Source organism: Pseudorca crassidens, chromosome 16 (genome assembly GCF_039906515.1).
Source record: "Pseudorca crassidens isolate mPseCra1 chromosome 16, mPseCra1.hap1, whole genome shotgun sequence".
NCBI classification, from domain to species: Eukaryota; Metazoa; Chordata; class Mammalia; order Artiodactyla; family Delphinidae; genus Pseudorca; species Pseudorca crassidens.
Genome location: NC_090311.1, coordinates 25,069,368 through 25,086,338, shown reverse-complemented (window position 1 = coordinate 25,086,338; position 16,971 = coordinate 25,069,368). Strand labels below are relative to the sequence as shown.

The 16,971-nt window shown below is 48.7% G+C and overlaps 1 protein-coding gene across 10 annotated transcripts in view; it reads right to left on the bottom strand.

Annotated features, from left to right (window-relative positions):
• SH3PXD2A (SH3 and PX domains 2A) overlaps positions 1–16,971 on the bottom strand; it is a 247,292-nt gene that overhangs the window by 187,695 nt on the left and 42,626 nt on the right. For all 10 annotated transcript variants that reach the window (XR_010935765.1, XR_010935767.1, XR_010935766.1 and 7 more), the window contains exon 2: positions 6,163–6,243. Coding sequence is in view for 3 of the 10 variants with exons in the window: in XM_067709493.1 (XP_067565594.1) it covers positions 6,163–6,243 (81 nt within the window). In the remaining 7 variants the exon portion in view is untranslated. The remainder of the gene's footprint in view (positions 1–6,162; positions 6,244–16,971) is intronic.

Genomic DNA, 16,971 nt, shown 5'->3' with positions numbered 1-16,971 from the left:
TCCTGGGACTGGGGACTGACCTCAGTCAAGGCCAATGCTCTTGTCTGTCCAGGGCATGCGAGCAATCACAATGACCCTCAGCTTATCGCACTGCTGGCACTAGAACTGCCACACCATGTGCTGGGACTCTCTAGAATCCTTGGTACAAAACTGTTCTTAGAACGTGGCAAGTTACCTCCCCCAGGCTTTAGTCTAGGGTCAATGATCTCAAACAACACAGAGCTTGCCTTGATGATTAAAAGACAGAGCCTGCAGGGAAGACACCTCCCCCAGACCCCTCTTCTACTCTCAGGTTGATCCCTGCACACACCAGGATCACCCCAGTTTGACCTGAGCTGAGGCCTGCTCTGGACATCAAACCAAACTAAAGCTCACATAAATTTAAGGAATAGAAAAATGAACACAGATGTTTACCTGCAATGAGGGACTGGGGGGTAGAGCTCTTCTAATTATAAAAATGCTGTGATCCTGTAACTCTCCCTATATTACATCAGAACACGCCCACACACACATACACATCCCTCCTAAGGTTGGTTAGTAACAATTTGCAGATTATAGTTTTGTTCACCCATCATAAGCCTGGCTATTTGAGAGCTGAAAAGTGAGTGTGACCCTGGGTGGGTAAGTGGGTGGAGACGCTGGAGAGATGAATAAGGAAGAGAGATAAAAGCTCTTCATAATAGGTTAAGCCCTTTAGAACAAATGAGCAAACCTGAACAGCCTTCTTAACTCTATCTCCCAAGCAGCATGGGGGAGGCTAAAGGGCCTCTCCCAGCTCTGATCAAATATTGACCCTGTGCACTCACTGGCCAGAGTTCAGACTAAAGGGCCAGCAGCACTATGGAGCCAACGTTTGCAGAGCAATTACTGCAGCCCAGCGCCTTGTAGGTCAGATTGTGAAACAACCTTTGATGGAGCCGGAGCTTCAGAGAGCCTTCTGGTCCTTCCTTGGTGGGGCGAGGTCTTGGGGGAGACACTTAACAGTGAAGGAGCTGTGCAAGGAAATTTACAGAGGCTGGAAACGTGGTCCAGCACCAAAGAGAAGGCAGCTTAAGAGCATCTGCGGTCCTTTTCCCTGCTCCCTCTCCCCTTAACTCCACCTCCAAGTAATCCAAACTCTTTATAACTAAACAGGCCTCAATATCAGGCCTTGTCCCTGCCAGCTCCCTCTGGGACAGGTCCCTTTCGTGGTCAGATAGGGCTGAGTGGTGGATTATTTTTAGAAGAAACCAATTTCCACTTGGAGACCTAGAGCCTCTCCTTTCCCTGTTCCCAGCTTGACATCTGAAATGCCCTTAGGAGCCCTTTCTAGTAACTGACCTGGTTTCCAGAAGAGGTGTTTGGAAGAGCTGTTGAATTTGAATTGCTCTATGGATGGGGCAAATCACGGTGGAATACAGTCCCCCTCCTGCCGCAGGGGCCCTGGAAGATGTTAGAGGACAACTGGGGAGGGCCTGGGAGGTGGCAGAGCATACTGGGGTGGGCGTAAAGCCAGATCGAGCCTGCTGTGTGTCCCCAATGGTCAGAGGCAGCACAGTCCAACAGAACTTCCTGTGATGGTAGAAATGTTCTGTATCTGCTCGGTATGTAGCCATTAGCCACTGCGGCTCTTGGGCACCTGCAATGCAGCAAGTGACGAAGAAACTAAATTTCATTTCATTTAAAAAAAATTAAATGAACTTAATTGAATTTTTAAAATTTGATCTTTAAGTTTTTAAATTAACTTAAATTTACACGTAACTAGCCGCATGTGGCTGGTGGCTTACTGCATTGGACAGCACAAGTCTAAAGGTTCCATACCTGGTGCTTCCCAGTGGGTGGGAAGAGGGGCTGGGTTCACAGGCCCTTGAGTGAGAAGGTGGCAGAACCACTGGGGCTGAAGGCTCAAGAAAGAAACATGGGAAGAGAAGAAGGTTTTGGGCAGAGTAGAGGGTCTTATCCTAGTGCCCTTGGAAGGATTTCAGGGGGGCGTGGATGACCAAGCGGGTTATTAGAATTGTATATGTACATTCTTGCTTGTCTGGAAAGATGCATAAAAGAAACCCTGAGCCCCCAAAATAAAAGAAAATAACTCATTGGTCTGTCAGATAAACTTACTTCTTCAGGGAAGTCTGCTCTGATACCAGAGTATAAGGTTTCCCTAAAATATGTCTATGGTGCTTCTCTCTGTAGCATTTGGAATCACATAAAATAATATGTATATACATTTTTAAACTAAAATCTGTCTTTCCTCATTAAGCTGTAAGTCCCATAAAAGCAGTAACCAGATCTGCTTTTGCTCACCAATAAATCCCCACCCAGAGCCTGGCATCCTTCCTGGGACACAGAAGGCAGGCACTTAAGACTGAATAGGTTGGGATAGATGGATAGATGGATAGATGGATGGATGGATAGATGGGCAGATGGACAGATGGATGGACAGATGGAGAGGAGGCAGACAAGTACGCATAAATGAACGAACAAACTAAGAAATAAGTTAGGGACATACTTTACCTCGGTAACTATAAATCTCAAAAAGCAACCAAATCCCCTCAAACTGGAGTGGGGGTGGTGGCTATATCACTCTAGGCCACTGTCACCAATCAAAACCATATGGGCAGGGCTCCCCTGGTGGTGCAGTGGTTAAGAATACACCTGCCAAGGCAGGGGACACAGGTTGGAGCCCTGGTCCAGGAAGATCCCACATGCCGCGGAGCAACTAAGCCCGTGCCTCACAACTACTGAGCCTGCGCTCTAGAGCCCGCGTGCCACAACTACTGAGCCCGTGTGCCTAGAGCCCGTGCTCCGCGACAAGAGAAGCCACCGCAATGAGAAGCCCGCGCACCGCAACGAAGAGGAGCCCCCGCTCGCCATAACTAGAGAAAGTCTGTGCGCAGCAACAAAGATCCAGTGCAGCCAAAAATAAATAAAAATAAATAAATTAATTAATTAAAAAAATATATGGGCATCTTCTTAGTTGCCCCCTCCCAAGAAGGATGCTCTTTCCTTCCTCTTCATCCCCTGGCATGTTACTTGTACCTCAATCTAGTATTTATTTCATCTACAGTGGACTAAATTGCTTAAAAGTCTATTTCCCCACTAGATACAGACTCCTAGAAGGAAGGGACCTTGTCCTTCTCAAATGAGTGTCCCTCCGCCTGTGCCACTTCTGCCCTGCAAAAGTGCAAATGTGGTGGAGGCCTTGGCAAAGGCCAATCCACTCTTACCACGAGCCAGCCTAGTTTCCTCATCTTTATACTTCCACCCTTGCCATGCACAGCCAGGCTAAGGCTGCCAGATTTAGCAAGTGAAAAATACAGGACAAAGGATAAAACAGGAATTTCAAATAAACAATGAATAGCTTCAAAAAAACTTTTTTTGGCTGCACCATATGGCATACGGGATCTTAGTTCCCCTGACCAGGGATCAAACCTGTGCCCCCTGCAGTGGAAGCGCAGATTCTTAACCACTGGACCGCCAAGGAAGTCCCAATGAATAACTTTTTAGTATATCTCCTGCAATATATGGGATATACTTATACTAAAGAAAAGTATACAGTCCCCAGAAAGCCCAGAACCATGAGTTAGTAAAGCCAGTTAGGCAGCTTTCCCTGGGCTGGCTTAGTCGGCGCAGTACTTCCAGGGTTCCAGGGTGGGCCTCAGCCCAAAAGGGGAGGAGCAAAAGGATTCTGAGAATAGCGCTCTACGGCTCACACCCCTCCTCCCAACTCACTCCGTCCTGTCCCAGTGGCAAGCTCCAGAGACAGCCTGTGGGACTGTGTACGCTCTGACACAGCCCTGGCACTGAGCGGCAACTCAGCAGAGTGAAGCCAAGGGATGAAAACGAGAAAGCAACACCATGACAGGAGGTACTAAGTGCCCAGACCCTTCAGCCAGGCAGCCCATCATCCTTGTCACCTGTTAACACCAAGTAACTCACTAGACAACCATGTGCCGGGGAAAACATGGATTTGCTCATTTCCTCCTCACAACAACCCTACTGGGTGGGTACCATGTGAACCTTCATTCTACAGATGAGAAGATGGAGAAGCTAAGGAAGGAACCTCTCTGGAGTTACAGAGTGACAGAGCCAGTAACTGGTCCCAGGCAATGTGTCCCCAGTGCCTAAGCTCCAAGCTGAGTTCTGAGAGCCACCAGTGACCAGAGACGGAATTAGCAATGCCATTTATTCTTCCTCTATAGGAACGCCATATTAAAATCAGAGATCCTGATAAATAAGAAAGGCTTTCTAAAATGAAGGCCATTACAAGTCATCATGTCAAGTTCTGAAAAATGGGTTCCCAAAATGCTTGGTTGAAAGGTTAAATTCCAAAGAACCATCCCAACCCCTTTCCAAACTGCATCTACAGGGTAACAATGACCCACATGGACAGGCCTGGCCATGCTCATGACTAGGGCCAGCGCATCGTACAAGCTGCCTCATGCCGTGTGTCCCCTCTCAACACACAGGAAATGAGCCCTCCAGGCAAGGGAGAAGTGGGCGGAGCAGCATTCCTTTCCTGTGAGATTCTGTAACTAGGGAGGGGGTAGGGGAATAGAACAGGAAAGAGGGGGGAGAAAAGTTCTGATTTGAGAGTTTCCCTCTGGCTCATCAATGAGTCCTTTCAGGGTTCCCTCTCCCCAACTAAGTGATCATTTCCTGTCCAGCACACTACACCCATTGATGGGGTATCAGCAAATCCCAACAGTTTATGCCGGAAGGACACGAGGAGACTGGACAGGAGTTGATGAGGGAAGAGGAAGAAGGCAGGAGCTTAAGGTGTGGCTTTCAACCCCATACTGTTAGCGATTAAGAGAGGATTTGTAATGCAGGGAGCTGGCTCACCTTTGGCTCATCTCATAGACAGAGCCATAATGACAGTGGGATAAAGTCAGGTACTTGGAGGCAAACATGCAAGCCTGGCCTCTCCAAGATGACTCACCACCAGAGGCCTGCAAAGGAAGGAGTGGACCTTGGTTGTGAGGGCCAGCAGTGGATGTCTCTTCTTTGTGTTTTTATAGGCCTAAACCAGGCTCATAGCCCTAAGGAAGAATCTAGAACCTCTCAGCTTTCCCTTCCTGATATAGGAAGGGTTGCTGCCCAACTCTCAATGATTCTGCCTTGTCTGGTGCCTGCCTCTGATAAACAGGGGTGGGTCCCCTAGTGGCCATGTCTGTGTTCATGTCTGTCTACCCTAGACCATAGTGATTAGTGCAGAGAGGGCACCTGACCCAAGTCAGGCCAATCAGAGTCTTGCCTGGGATTTTTCAGTTTGGAACTGGGAGACAGTCAGTCTCTCTGCTGTTGGGAACCATAAGATATGAAATTTGGGAGCTACTGACAGCTGAACTACTGATGACAGTACCCAGAGAGAAGCCAAGACAAGACAGAGGGAGAGCAGCCTTGGTTTCAGGTGTTCCTGAAGCCACTGCCTCTCTCCCCTTTCCACCATCTGGTTGACTGCATAAGCTTCCCTGGTATATCCTTCCAACCAAGTCTCCTTTTTGTCTAAGCCAGTATGAGTGTAAAACTATTACTTGTAACCTAAAGAGGCCTAATCAAATTAGCTGGCCTCAAGGGAGGTGTCTACAATGGAATTGTGGATCCATGCTACCATCCCCCTGTGTGACATGCCTGGGTATGTTAGAGAGACACACATATCATACACTTGTACAAACAGGGAGATAAGAGCCTTATTTGGTTACACAGACACAGTGGTATGCCGCATTTGTGTCTGTAGTTCAAGAAACAGCTTATTTTCTGTTTCAGTCTTTTCTGTGTGTTTGCTTTTCTTTGCCTGCAATGATATGGTGGCTTGTGTCTCACCCTGGATGTTTACAGACACATGTCTGCTCAAGTACACAGCACCCATGGCCAACCTCCCGCCTTTCCGCCCTGGTTTACCACCCTCCAGACGAAGGAGGGTGACAAAGCATGACTGTTAAGACCATCTGAGGAAGCCAGCGAAGCCCCAGGTATCTGCCTGCATCATCCAGGACTGAGCCCAACCCAGCTTGAGCGCCGAGGTTCCCTCTTCTGTCCCTCTGCTCTGCCTAGACTCTGACCCTGAGAGCTTGGGAAGGGGATTCTCTGGATGACTGAGGACGTGAGAGAGGCCAACCCACCAGACACTCAGGCCACTTCGTGTGGAACCAGGCACCATCTGAGCTCAGACCCACTCACCTGCAGGTCAAAGAACTTGCTGTACCTCCGGTAGATGGTCTGGGACGTGGAGTCGGACCAGGTCACGTTAATGATGTATACCTGTGGGGAAAAGATAAGAGCAGGTGAGTGGGTGACTAAAGCAGGGCTGTGGGTGTTCCAGGCCAGGACCATCCTTTTTCTCATCTTTGTCCCCAGGGCTTTAGCACAGTGTCAGGTACACATGGATGCTACACATGTGTCTAAATACACACACACACACACACACACACACACACACACACACACACCCCTAGAAGGGTATTCAATAAAATGCTAAGGATGATTATCTTAGGAGGGTAGGGTTACAAGTGGTTTTAATTTTCTTCTTCTTGTTTATGTGTATTTTATACAATGAACATAAATTTGGAGTTGTTTAAAATTTTAAGTAGCTTATTTCCACTGGTTCTCAAACTTTACGGTGAATGAGATTCTGCAAAGGGCCTTCCAAAATTGCAGATGTCAGGACCCCACCCTCTGAAATTCTGCATAAGTAGACCTGGGTTTTAGAGGATCAGGCATCTACATTTTATTCTTTTTAACAATTTTTATAGAGCAGTTTTATTTTCATAGAAAAACTGAGCAGAAGGTACAGAGGTTTCCTATATATCCCCACCCCCACACATGCACAGCCTCTCCCATTACTAACATCCCTCACCAGAGTGGTACATTTGTTGAAATTGGGCATCTCTGTTTTAAAAAACCCATTCCAGGTCATTCTGCCACAGTTGATCCTCAGAACACACTCTGAACCCACTTCAGGAGACTGTAAGCATTTCAGAGATGTGTGGTTCATCCCAGTATCCCTAAGTCTTAGCTCTGCGTCTGGCACTGAGTGGGTGCTCAGAAACCATTCTGCTCCATTGAACAACCAAACTGACCCTCTGGATGAGAGGTAGATTTACAGGAGAGAAATTAGCACATGGAAGATTTGTAAACTTTTCTGAAATGAAGGCATTTCAGGACCCCATTCCCAATGTCACCCCAGTTCCCAGTGCTCAATCAGGCTCTGGACTACTGCCTCAGGCCACTCTGGAAGGCTCACCTAGCCCAGGAGGTGGGTGGGACTCCAAACTGGAGAAGGAGAGAAAGTCGCAGGCCCACACAATCTGTCCTATTTTTCCCACCATTTCTGTCCCTCTTATCTGAACTCACACCAAAGACACGCCTTCCTGGGAGAGGCTTCAGTTAGAGGGAGGGTCACCTCACACAACCTCAGGGCTACTCCGCTGAACTTCCCCACAGTGACTGTTGTGATGTCTCCAAGCACAGCGTTAAGGGAGGGAGACCCAGGGTTAAGACGTGGGCGAGACCTCCACCTGCTTCCTCCCTCAGAGGAGAATGAGCTGCTGTAGGTCACAGCACTGGTTCCCCTGCCAGGATGCCCCGTCCACCAGAATCACCTGCAGACCTCCCTAAAAACCCATATTCCCAGGATTCTGCCTAGCGATTCTGATTCAGGAGGTCTGAGGGGACTCCATCAGAGAGAAGAACAAAGTGGCCAGAGAGGTCAGGGTCACAGCCACTGTGAGAAGGAGGGAACATTAGCAAAGAGAAGGAGCATTTGGAAACCTTGGCATCAGATTGGCTGACTTCACCACATGCCTGGAGCAGGGCTCTCTTGGTCTGCTCGGGCTGCTAAAACATAATTCCATAGATGGGTGACTTAGACAACAACATTTATTTCCCACAGTCATGGAAGCTGGAAGTCCCAGATCAAGGTTCCTGGTAGAACCTTCCTCCTGGCTTGCAGATGGCTGACTTCTGTTGTGTCTTCACATGCTGAAGACAGAGTGAGCTCTAGTCCCTTCCTCTTCTTATAAGGGCACTAATCCCATCATTGGGGCTCCATCCTTGTGACCTCACCTGAACCTAATTACTTCCCAAAGGCCCCACCTCAGACACCATCATACTGGGGATCTAGGCTTCAACATGTGGACTTGAGGGGAGGGGAGGGGGAAGGCACGAACATTTACTTCATAGCAAGGGTTCTGCACACAGGAGTATGAGGCTTTATGTTTGGCTGCTCAGTTAACAGCCAAAGAAATGAGCTCTGAATCTAGTCCCTTCTCCCCTCCGATCTCTAAGTCACAGAGTCAGCCTCGTGCCGTGTGGAGTGTTTGTTCTGAAACACACCCAAGGAGAGTGCCATAGAGCAAAGCAAATACAGCTGAGTGTTGCCACCCTGAAATGGGGTATTTATGATATGACATGTTTTATGTGATCCCAATTAAGAAAGACCATAAAATGAAAAGGCCATCCCTACCCTCACAAGCCCAAAATAAACTGACATAAATAAATATATAGGGATATGCTTTGCTTTATACATATACAAACATATAACTCACACAATAAATTGTAGAAACCATTTAGGTAATGGTCACTATGTGCCAGCAGTGTAAAGCACTCATATGCATTAGCTCGTTTAATCTTCAGCCCAAGAGGTAGCTACCATTGTGATCCCCATTTTGCACAAGAGGAAGATGAGGTTCAGAGAAGCCAAATAACTTGCCCAAGGTCACACAGCTAGGAAAACACAGAGCAAAGGATTGAACCTAGGTCCAACTGAGTCTAATCCCTATGCTCTTAACCACACTGGACTGTCTCCCTATATGTAAATTCAGGAGTGGGGATATTTAATCAAACTACTTGATGAGGACTGAATGGCATTTTTTAAAATAAAGTTTTGGGTAATCAGAAAAGTCTGTACAACCCTTGAGGAACATGGGTGAGGAAGGCTAATTCTGAGAGCCTGAGACCAAGAAGAGATAGAACTTGGCCCAGACAGAGGTCAGCGGTTAAGAATGCTACAAAACCAGACAGACACAGAGGAAACTCTCATACACAACTGGCTTCACCGACTGTGGCAGGATGCTCTGGGGTTTCTCACAGGGGTTATAGCCCACCCCATCCCCCCTGCTGACCCCCAGCTCCTTGACTCCCAAATCCTGCCAGCTACATCTCCCCTCCCACCTGCATCTCCCCTTCCCACAGATGCTGTGCACGACAGGTGCTGCCTTCCTGACCTCCGCCCAGGCAGATGCACTGTAGGGAGGCCCCAAGTGACCAGGTCCTCTCGGGAGAGAGCCTGCACTCGCTCGCAGGCCATTAGACAGTAGTCTTTCTCCCTGGCCAACCAAGTGGGACCCAGAGGAAGGGCTTAACTGGGGCTTAACATGACCCATGCTCCATCCTCCCTAGTAATTAGGGGCTTCCCTTCACCTCCCAGGGAGAATTAATCACAGGCTCACTGCCTCTGGCAGCTGGGAGGCCTCTCCTTTTGCAGAGGAGGAACCTAGGACCGAGGATGGAAATTTGCCAAGGAAAAGGCACAGAGCCTGGAGTCAGCCACTCCCGGGTTTCACTCTTAGGACCTTCCTTATCATCGGCTGTGAGACCTCAGCCCAGCCTCTCAGACCCTCAGGCTCTTCCTCTATTCTATGGGCACAGCCTTCAGGGCTATGGGGCCTGATCCACTACGTTGGTTTCATTGCAGGTGTGCTCACCCCGTTAGTGGTGGAGCTGGGACAGGAACCCAGACCTCCTAATTCCTAGTCTAGGACTAATCAGCACATGACCAGCGTACACCTGCCCTAGAAAAGTCCTTCTTCCTTGACTACTGAAAACAGTTGAAGAGTCACAGGGCATTGTCACTATCTAACACTTGACCTCAACCCACAAGGAAGACAGGCCTCTGGTGACTTACATGTAGGGGTTGGGGGGTGGGGAAATGAGCCTCCACCCCCTGGTTCTCCCAAACCTCTGCGATTTGCCAGAGCCTCCCAGCGCCACCGCCAGCCTACCCTCCTGGAAAAACAGTGTAAAGCCTCAGTTGAGGAACCGGTCAGAGACTTCCCCGGAGGTAAGCCCGGAGGATCTGTGGGCAACCTCCCGGCCCCTTTCCCTCATCTGGGCTGTACGCCTGTCTGCTTTCTTCCAAACCTTGACCATCCTAGATGATCACTCCAGATGAGCAAATGATACACAAAATTCCAGCCCGACTCACATTCCCCCATCCCCAAATCAGAGTTTCCCAAGCCTCCCTGAGCTGGCTGTGCTGGAGCCCCTAGCAATAAAACGCAGAGAAAGAGCAGGTGGAGGGCAAGGGGGACAGGGCAGAGGTCACTGGAGAAAGCCAGCTCTGTTTACCGGGCTACGTCAGGGCCCCAGATAAACTCTCCTCTGGCTGCAGGAGTGACCAAGATAACGTTACCCAGCAGCTGGTTCCAAGCAAGGTTTGCAATTAAACACCTGCCTCCACACACTGTACTTGGAGTTACGTTTCCCGGGTGGAGTTTCCCTTCCTTCTGGATTTTAAAAACTCATGGATTCTATTACCCCATCTCTGGCCACTTCAGGCAGATGGCAAGCATCTAGAAATTGCATCCAGCCTCCCCCAGAGAGGAAGCCCCAGAGTCTCAAGTTCACCTGCCAGGCTCACCCTCTTCCGAGGAGGGTCTCCACCACAGACACAAGTACAGAAGCTCCACGACGCCTCGGTCCCGCCAGCCCACCCGTTCCAAGGCCATCTTGGGCTGCCTCCCATCTGCTCAGCTCATTAGGCCCAGAAATGTCTGAGGCTTCTGAGACTTCCAAGTCCTGCTCCTTTCAACAAGGAAGTGGCCTTGATGCAGATCAGACCCGCAGCTCAGCGCCAGAGCACTGAGAATGAAGCCCAGCCCAGTTTCCATGGAGGGAGGTCCATGATCAGACCTGGGCTGTGGCCAATTAATGACCCAAAGTTACGGCCTAATCATTCCTAGAAGGCCTGGGACCTGCCCCTGTTTAGTTAGAAAGTGCCAGTAAGTACCCATTGCTCCCTGTACTGATGAAAAGTACAGTTAGAGACAAGGAGTTAGGGACCGTGGGGGAAATCCTCTATCTTTGTGGCACTGTGGCTCAGTTTACTAAGGAGGCCTTTTTCCCCTGGACCCCTGCCAGCTGCCCCTGGCCCCAGGCCAAATGGAAACTCAGTGACAATCTTCCTTCACCGGCTCCCAGCAACACAGGGTGGGACCAGTTGGCTAGGACTAGGGCCATCGCATAGAGTTGTGTAAGTTGCTCACTGTCCAAAGACTGCCCGGGACAAGTAGGGGTCGAAATCTAGCCTATCCTCTGCATCCCAAACTGTGCACCCTGGCTCCAGGCTGCAGGCACACAGATAAAGGAGCACCTCCTTCTAATGCATACAGAATGGTTCTGGCCAGGACACAGCACCTTGTCCCCTGGGCAGGTTGTCAGTGCTTTCCAGGGCCCTTGAGGTTACGGTATCTTCTCAGGACCCAGCTCCTCAACGTTCCCAAATCTTCTAGATGGAGGGATGCTTAATGTTTGAGATGGACTGTTCAGAAGTCTGAAAGAACGCATTCCAACAGCCGGTAAAGGGGAGTTTACATTTAGGGACATGATCGCTTCTCTGGCTTCCTACTGGAGAAGTTCATCACGTTCTTCCCCAAGAAGATGATGGCAGCCCTAAGGTACCAATAGGCTCTAACCTTCTATTCAAAGGGCCCCATGTACTAAGTCCTATCACGGGCAGGGGAGTCCCAAATTAGGCCGGGCTGATCCTCAAGATGCAGACCACCCAGCAGGGCAGAGGACCCCAGGGCTGCTGCTCCCGGAGCAAGTAGCTCCACCAAATGCTGGGCTGATGCCCCTTCTCCTCCCTGCCGGGGCCCACTGGCCCCCCCCCAATAAGCAGCAGGGGCCCCGGTATCAAAGGCCCATCTTGACAACACTTGGCCGCACCCAAATTGAAAGCTCCCCAGATTTCATCATCTGACCTGGGCCCACCAGCCTAGCAGGTCTGGGGCCATCTCTTGTGCTCACAGTCTGTTTTTCACAACTTGCCAGTTATTAGATCTGCCTTTGTTTTCTAATTGTTGGCTCAGAATGACCGAGCACTGGACACGTGCTGTGTCCCTGTCTATTTCACGTGGGCCACTATGTCCTCCCAGGTCTCCCCATGGGCAGCAGCTGTGTTCCCCGACCCCCTGCGGTGCCCTGGGCCTGCCAGTCCGCTGGGCACACTGAAATACGACTGGCTGGCTCATGAGTGAAAATCCATTGGGTTTGAAGAACCAAAGAAGTCGCTAGCAGCAACCCTTGGGGACTGCCCCCCACTCCAGAAGCAAATCCCCAGTGGCCAAGGGGCAGAATATAAAATACATCCGGTCAGTGCAAAGGTCTTTGCCAACCCAAAACCCTGCCAGCAAAATTAAGTTCAGTGGCCTGTGGCCACCTGGATAAAGTTTCTGAGTACCCTCGGGGTGTGGTCCTTTAAAATTCTGACATTTCCTCTGGGGTGGGTGATTGTTCTTGGGGTGGGAAGGGTAGTGACATTGCAAATTTGGGGAACAAGCAGCACTTAGAAGTCTGGACTTGGGGGGTAACCTCCACCCCAGCACACACACACACACACACACAGATCCACTACAGGGTTAATGACCAGGCGGTGGAGCCTTTCAGACCTCAGAGCACACTGTTCAGGCTCGCTCTGGACCTCATGTTTATGGAGCAGTCACAGCAAATGCAGCAGAAGCAAACCTCAGAAAGGCTCTGCCAGAGACAGGGTGTGTGGCCAGCAGGAGGCTCCTCCCAGAACCACTATCCACCAATCCCCTCCAAACACAGATGCCGTCACTGCAGGCCTGCGTCAAATGGTTCTCATCTGGGAAAAGAGCTTTTTTCCTTCCAGGTTCATTGAGATATAACTGACATACAACACGGTATAAATTTAAGGTGTACGGCCTAATGATTTGACTTAGATACATCATGAAATGACTGCCACAGTAAGTGTAGTGAACATCCATCATGTAATATGGATATAATATCAAAGAAATAGAAAATGTTTTTCCTTGTGATGAGAACTCTTAGGATTTACTCTTAACAACCTTCATATAAAACGTACAGCTGTGTTAATTATATTTATCATGTTGCACATTATATCACTAGTACTTATTTATCATAGAACTGGGAATTTGTACCTTTCATCCAATTCCCCCTCCACCTACCCTCCTCTGGTAACCAGAAATCTGATCTCTTTTTCTATGAGTTCGTTTGTTTATGAAGTATAATTGACCTACAACACTGCTTTACTTCCTGGTACACAATACAGTGATTCGATATTTCTACACATTTCAAAATTATCACCACAATAAGTCTAGTTACCATCTGTCAGCATACAAAGGTATTACACAATTATTGACTATATTTACTATGCTGTAATTTCATACCTGTGATTCATTTATTTTGCAGCTGAAAGTTTGTACTTCTTAATCTCTCTCACCTATTTTTCTCCTCCCCCCATCCCTTCCCCTCTGGCAACCACCTGTTTGTTTTCTGTATCTATGACTCTGTTTCTGTTGTTTGTTCATTGTTTTGTTTTTTAGATTCCACATATAAGTGAAATCATACAGTATTTGTCTTTCTCCATCTTATTTCACTTAGCATAATACCCACTAGGTCCATCCATGTTGTCACAAATGGTAAGATTTCATTTTCATCCTCTTTATGGCTGAGTAAATACTGGGTTGGCCAAAGGGTTCGTTCGTGTTTTTCCATAACATCATACGGAAACCCAATATATATTACATTAATTTACATTATATATTTATTTATATTATATATCATATATTTTTTCATTCTCTTTATGGCTGAGTAACATTCCATTTTATATACGTGTGTGTGTGTGTATTTATATATAAAACATATTCTTTTTTTTTTTTTTTTTGCGGTACGCGGGCCTCTCACTGTTGTGGCCTCTCCCATTGTGGAGCACAGGCTCCGGACGCGCAGGCTCAACGGCCATGGCTCACGGGCCCAGCCGCTCCGCGGCATGTGGGATCTTCCCGGACCGGGGCACGAACCTGTGTCCCCTACATCGGCAGGTGGACTCTCAACCACTGCGCCACCAGGGAAGCCCTAAAACATATTCTTTATCTAGTCATCTGTTGATAGTCATCTGTTGATAGGCACTTAGGTTGCTTCCCTATCTTGGCTATTGTAAATAACGCTGCAATGAACATAAGGGTGCATGTATCTTTTCTAATTACTGTTTTCGTTTTCTTCAGATAAATACCCAGAAGTGGAATTGCTGGATCATATGGTAGCTCTATTTTTAATTTTTTGAGGAACCTCCACACTGCTTTCCAAAGTGGCTGCACCAATTTACCTCCCCACCAACGAGGCATGAGGTGTTCCTGTTTCTCCACATCCTCGCCAACAACACTTATTTGTTGTCTTTTTGATAATAGCCATTCTGACAGGTGTGAAGTGATACCTCATTGTGGTTTTGATTTGCATTTGGAAAAAGGGCTTTTAAGGGGATTTGGAGGAGGGGATACTCAGCAGGCTCTTAAACTGTATCAAACACCTTCAAGAGTGTTTGGTCGGTACTCATCACACTCAGGGCCTGCCATCGTTTGCATGAATCATGGGCCTCGATTGTTTAGTTAATTTTGAGGGCAATGCATAGGCAAGAGGGTTTGGAGGAAGTGTCCATATTGCTGTTGCCTCCATTTATTCCTCTGCAAGATGGGGATAACCGTGGTTACTTCACTGTGGGGCTGTTGTGAGGATTTGTGATCTAACCCTGCATCTCCCCATTAGAACACAAGCTCCCTGAAGGCAGATTATGGCATCCTAACGCCCAGCAAGACACTTTACACCTAAGACGCACTCATTTAATGTCCCCTAAGTAAGTGAAGGAACGAAGTAACCAGCTAATGTCGAGCGAGTGCTTGCCTGGTGCCTGGTTTTGTGCCACTCTAAAGATGAGGCAAAGTCCCCGACCTCCAAGCCCTTACAGCTCAGCTGTGGCAGCCAGACTCACACTGACAAACCAAGTAGGGAAACAGTATAAGATGGAGTGATGGGATGCCAAAAAGTGAGGCTCAGGAAGGACCACAGGCAGCATTGGCATCATGGAGGAGGAAGACGGCTTTGAAAGCATTTGGTGGATTTAAATTTTAGCTTCAACATTTCTCTGCTGTGTGGGCTTGGGCATGTGTCTTAGCCTTTCTGAGTCAGGGTCTCCTTAGCTGCAAAGTGTGGTTTATAAAGGGATCTTCCCGTTAAATGTGATGAAGCACATGGGGGCGCCCAGCACAGGGCCTGGCACATGGGAAGCGCCCAGTGAACCTTTGCTATTTAGATACTCAGGAAGGGGGGGGTGGTGAACTGACTTCTTTCCATTTGTCCTGAGACTTGGATCATGACACCAGGAATAGGAGTAGGAGGGGAGCAGGATATGAGAAACAGGGACACAGATGGGCAGGGTAACACACACACACACACACACACACACACACACACACACATCCCACTACTAATAACAAGCCTGGCCTGGGAAAGTAGAAGAGCAAAAATAACTGTGCTGCCCAGGGCTGGGAAACAATGGCCATCCTCAGGAGCGCCCCGCTGAAAGGATGGACGGGCTGCAGCAAGCCCCTCGGGGTCGGAGGCTTTTTTTCTTCTTTTTTTTTCGTTTCCTGGACAGGAAATGAGTGTGCAAAGTAGGAGCTCCCAGGATTTACAAACCCTATGTGGACCTTAAAAAAGATTCAGATGTCGAAGCTCTGCCCTTAGTCACCAGAACTAGGACAGAAACAGCAGGAAGAGCCAGTTTTCTACAAACCTTTTTCTTAAATGCAGGAACTAGTGGTTTCATTAGGAACAAAAATAATAGCCACGTCTGTTTATTGATCACTTATTGCATTCCAGGCCTTGCTAAGCACTTTATCCAGATGATCTCACTTAATCCTTACATTGATTCTGTGAGGAAAGTGTTATTGTCTCCAGTTGACAAATGAAGAGACCTCAAGAAATAACTGATCTACCTGAGGTCCCGTGGCAGGTGATGGAGCTCAAGTTCAAATGCAGTGTTGACTGCCGTAGCCCAACCACTTCGTCCTCTGATAACTACACCAGACTGCCTGGAGCCAGGCAGAGCCCCTGCCACAAGGATTTGCTCTGTCAGATGGCTGCTCCACGTGTAGGTGACCCATCAGTCAGTACTGAGGCCACCCTGAGGCAGGGGGTAAGGAGCCCTCTATGGGGACCAGCACTCTATTTTGCACAGTTTAGAATCAATCTGATTGGCTAGGGACTTCCTTGGCGGTCCAGTGGTTAAGACTCCGCCCTTCCACTGCAGGGGGCATGGGTTCAATCCCTGGTGGGGGAACTAAGATCCCGCAGGCCTCTTGGTGTGGCAAAAAAAAAAAAAAAATCCGATTGACTACATGAAAAGTTGTTACTCTCTCTGAGCCTCCACTCGCCATCTATAAAATGGGGGTGGTAACACCTGCTTCACTGTGAAGATTAATGAGAACACAAGCAAAGCACAACCACGGAGCCTGGGACACTGTAGCTGCTCAATAAACGTCACCTCTCTTCCCCGCCATACCCTTCAAAGTGCCTAGCGCAGTCCTCTGCGCTCTTGGAGTTTTAGCCTCTTCCCTAGAATTTCCTGGAGACACCAATGAGCCCAGAGTCAAGAAAGGAAGGCATTGTGGTTTCTAGGGCTCTGGGTGTGGTCCCCACTGCTCGCTCTCTAGAGTACCTGAGGGCATGTGGTTGAACCTTTGTACCTCCCTCCCTCCAGCCCTGCCACCTCCCTCTGTTCCCAAGCCAGCTTATCAGAGAAAATGTGTCTGACCACCTTGACTCAGCAGGTGCTCTAATGGAGAGGCCCAGCAATTGGTGGGCATGGATGTCTTGGGTAATGCCCAGGAGCCCAGAGAGGGTGGCAGGGTGTCCAGGCCAGAGGAAGGAGGCTCTCCCAACTGTGCA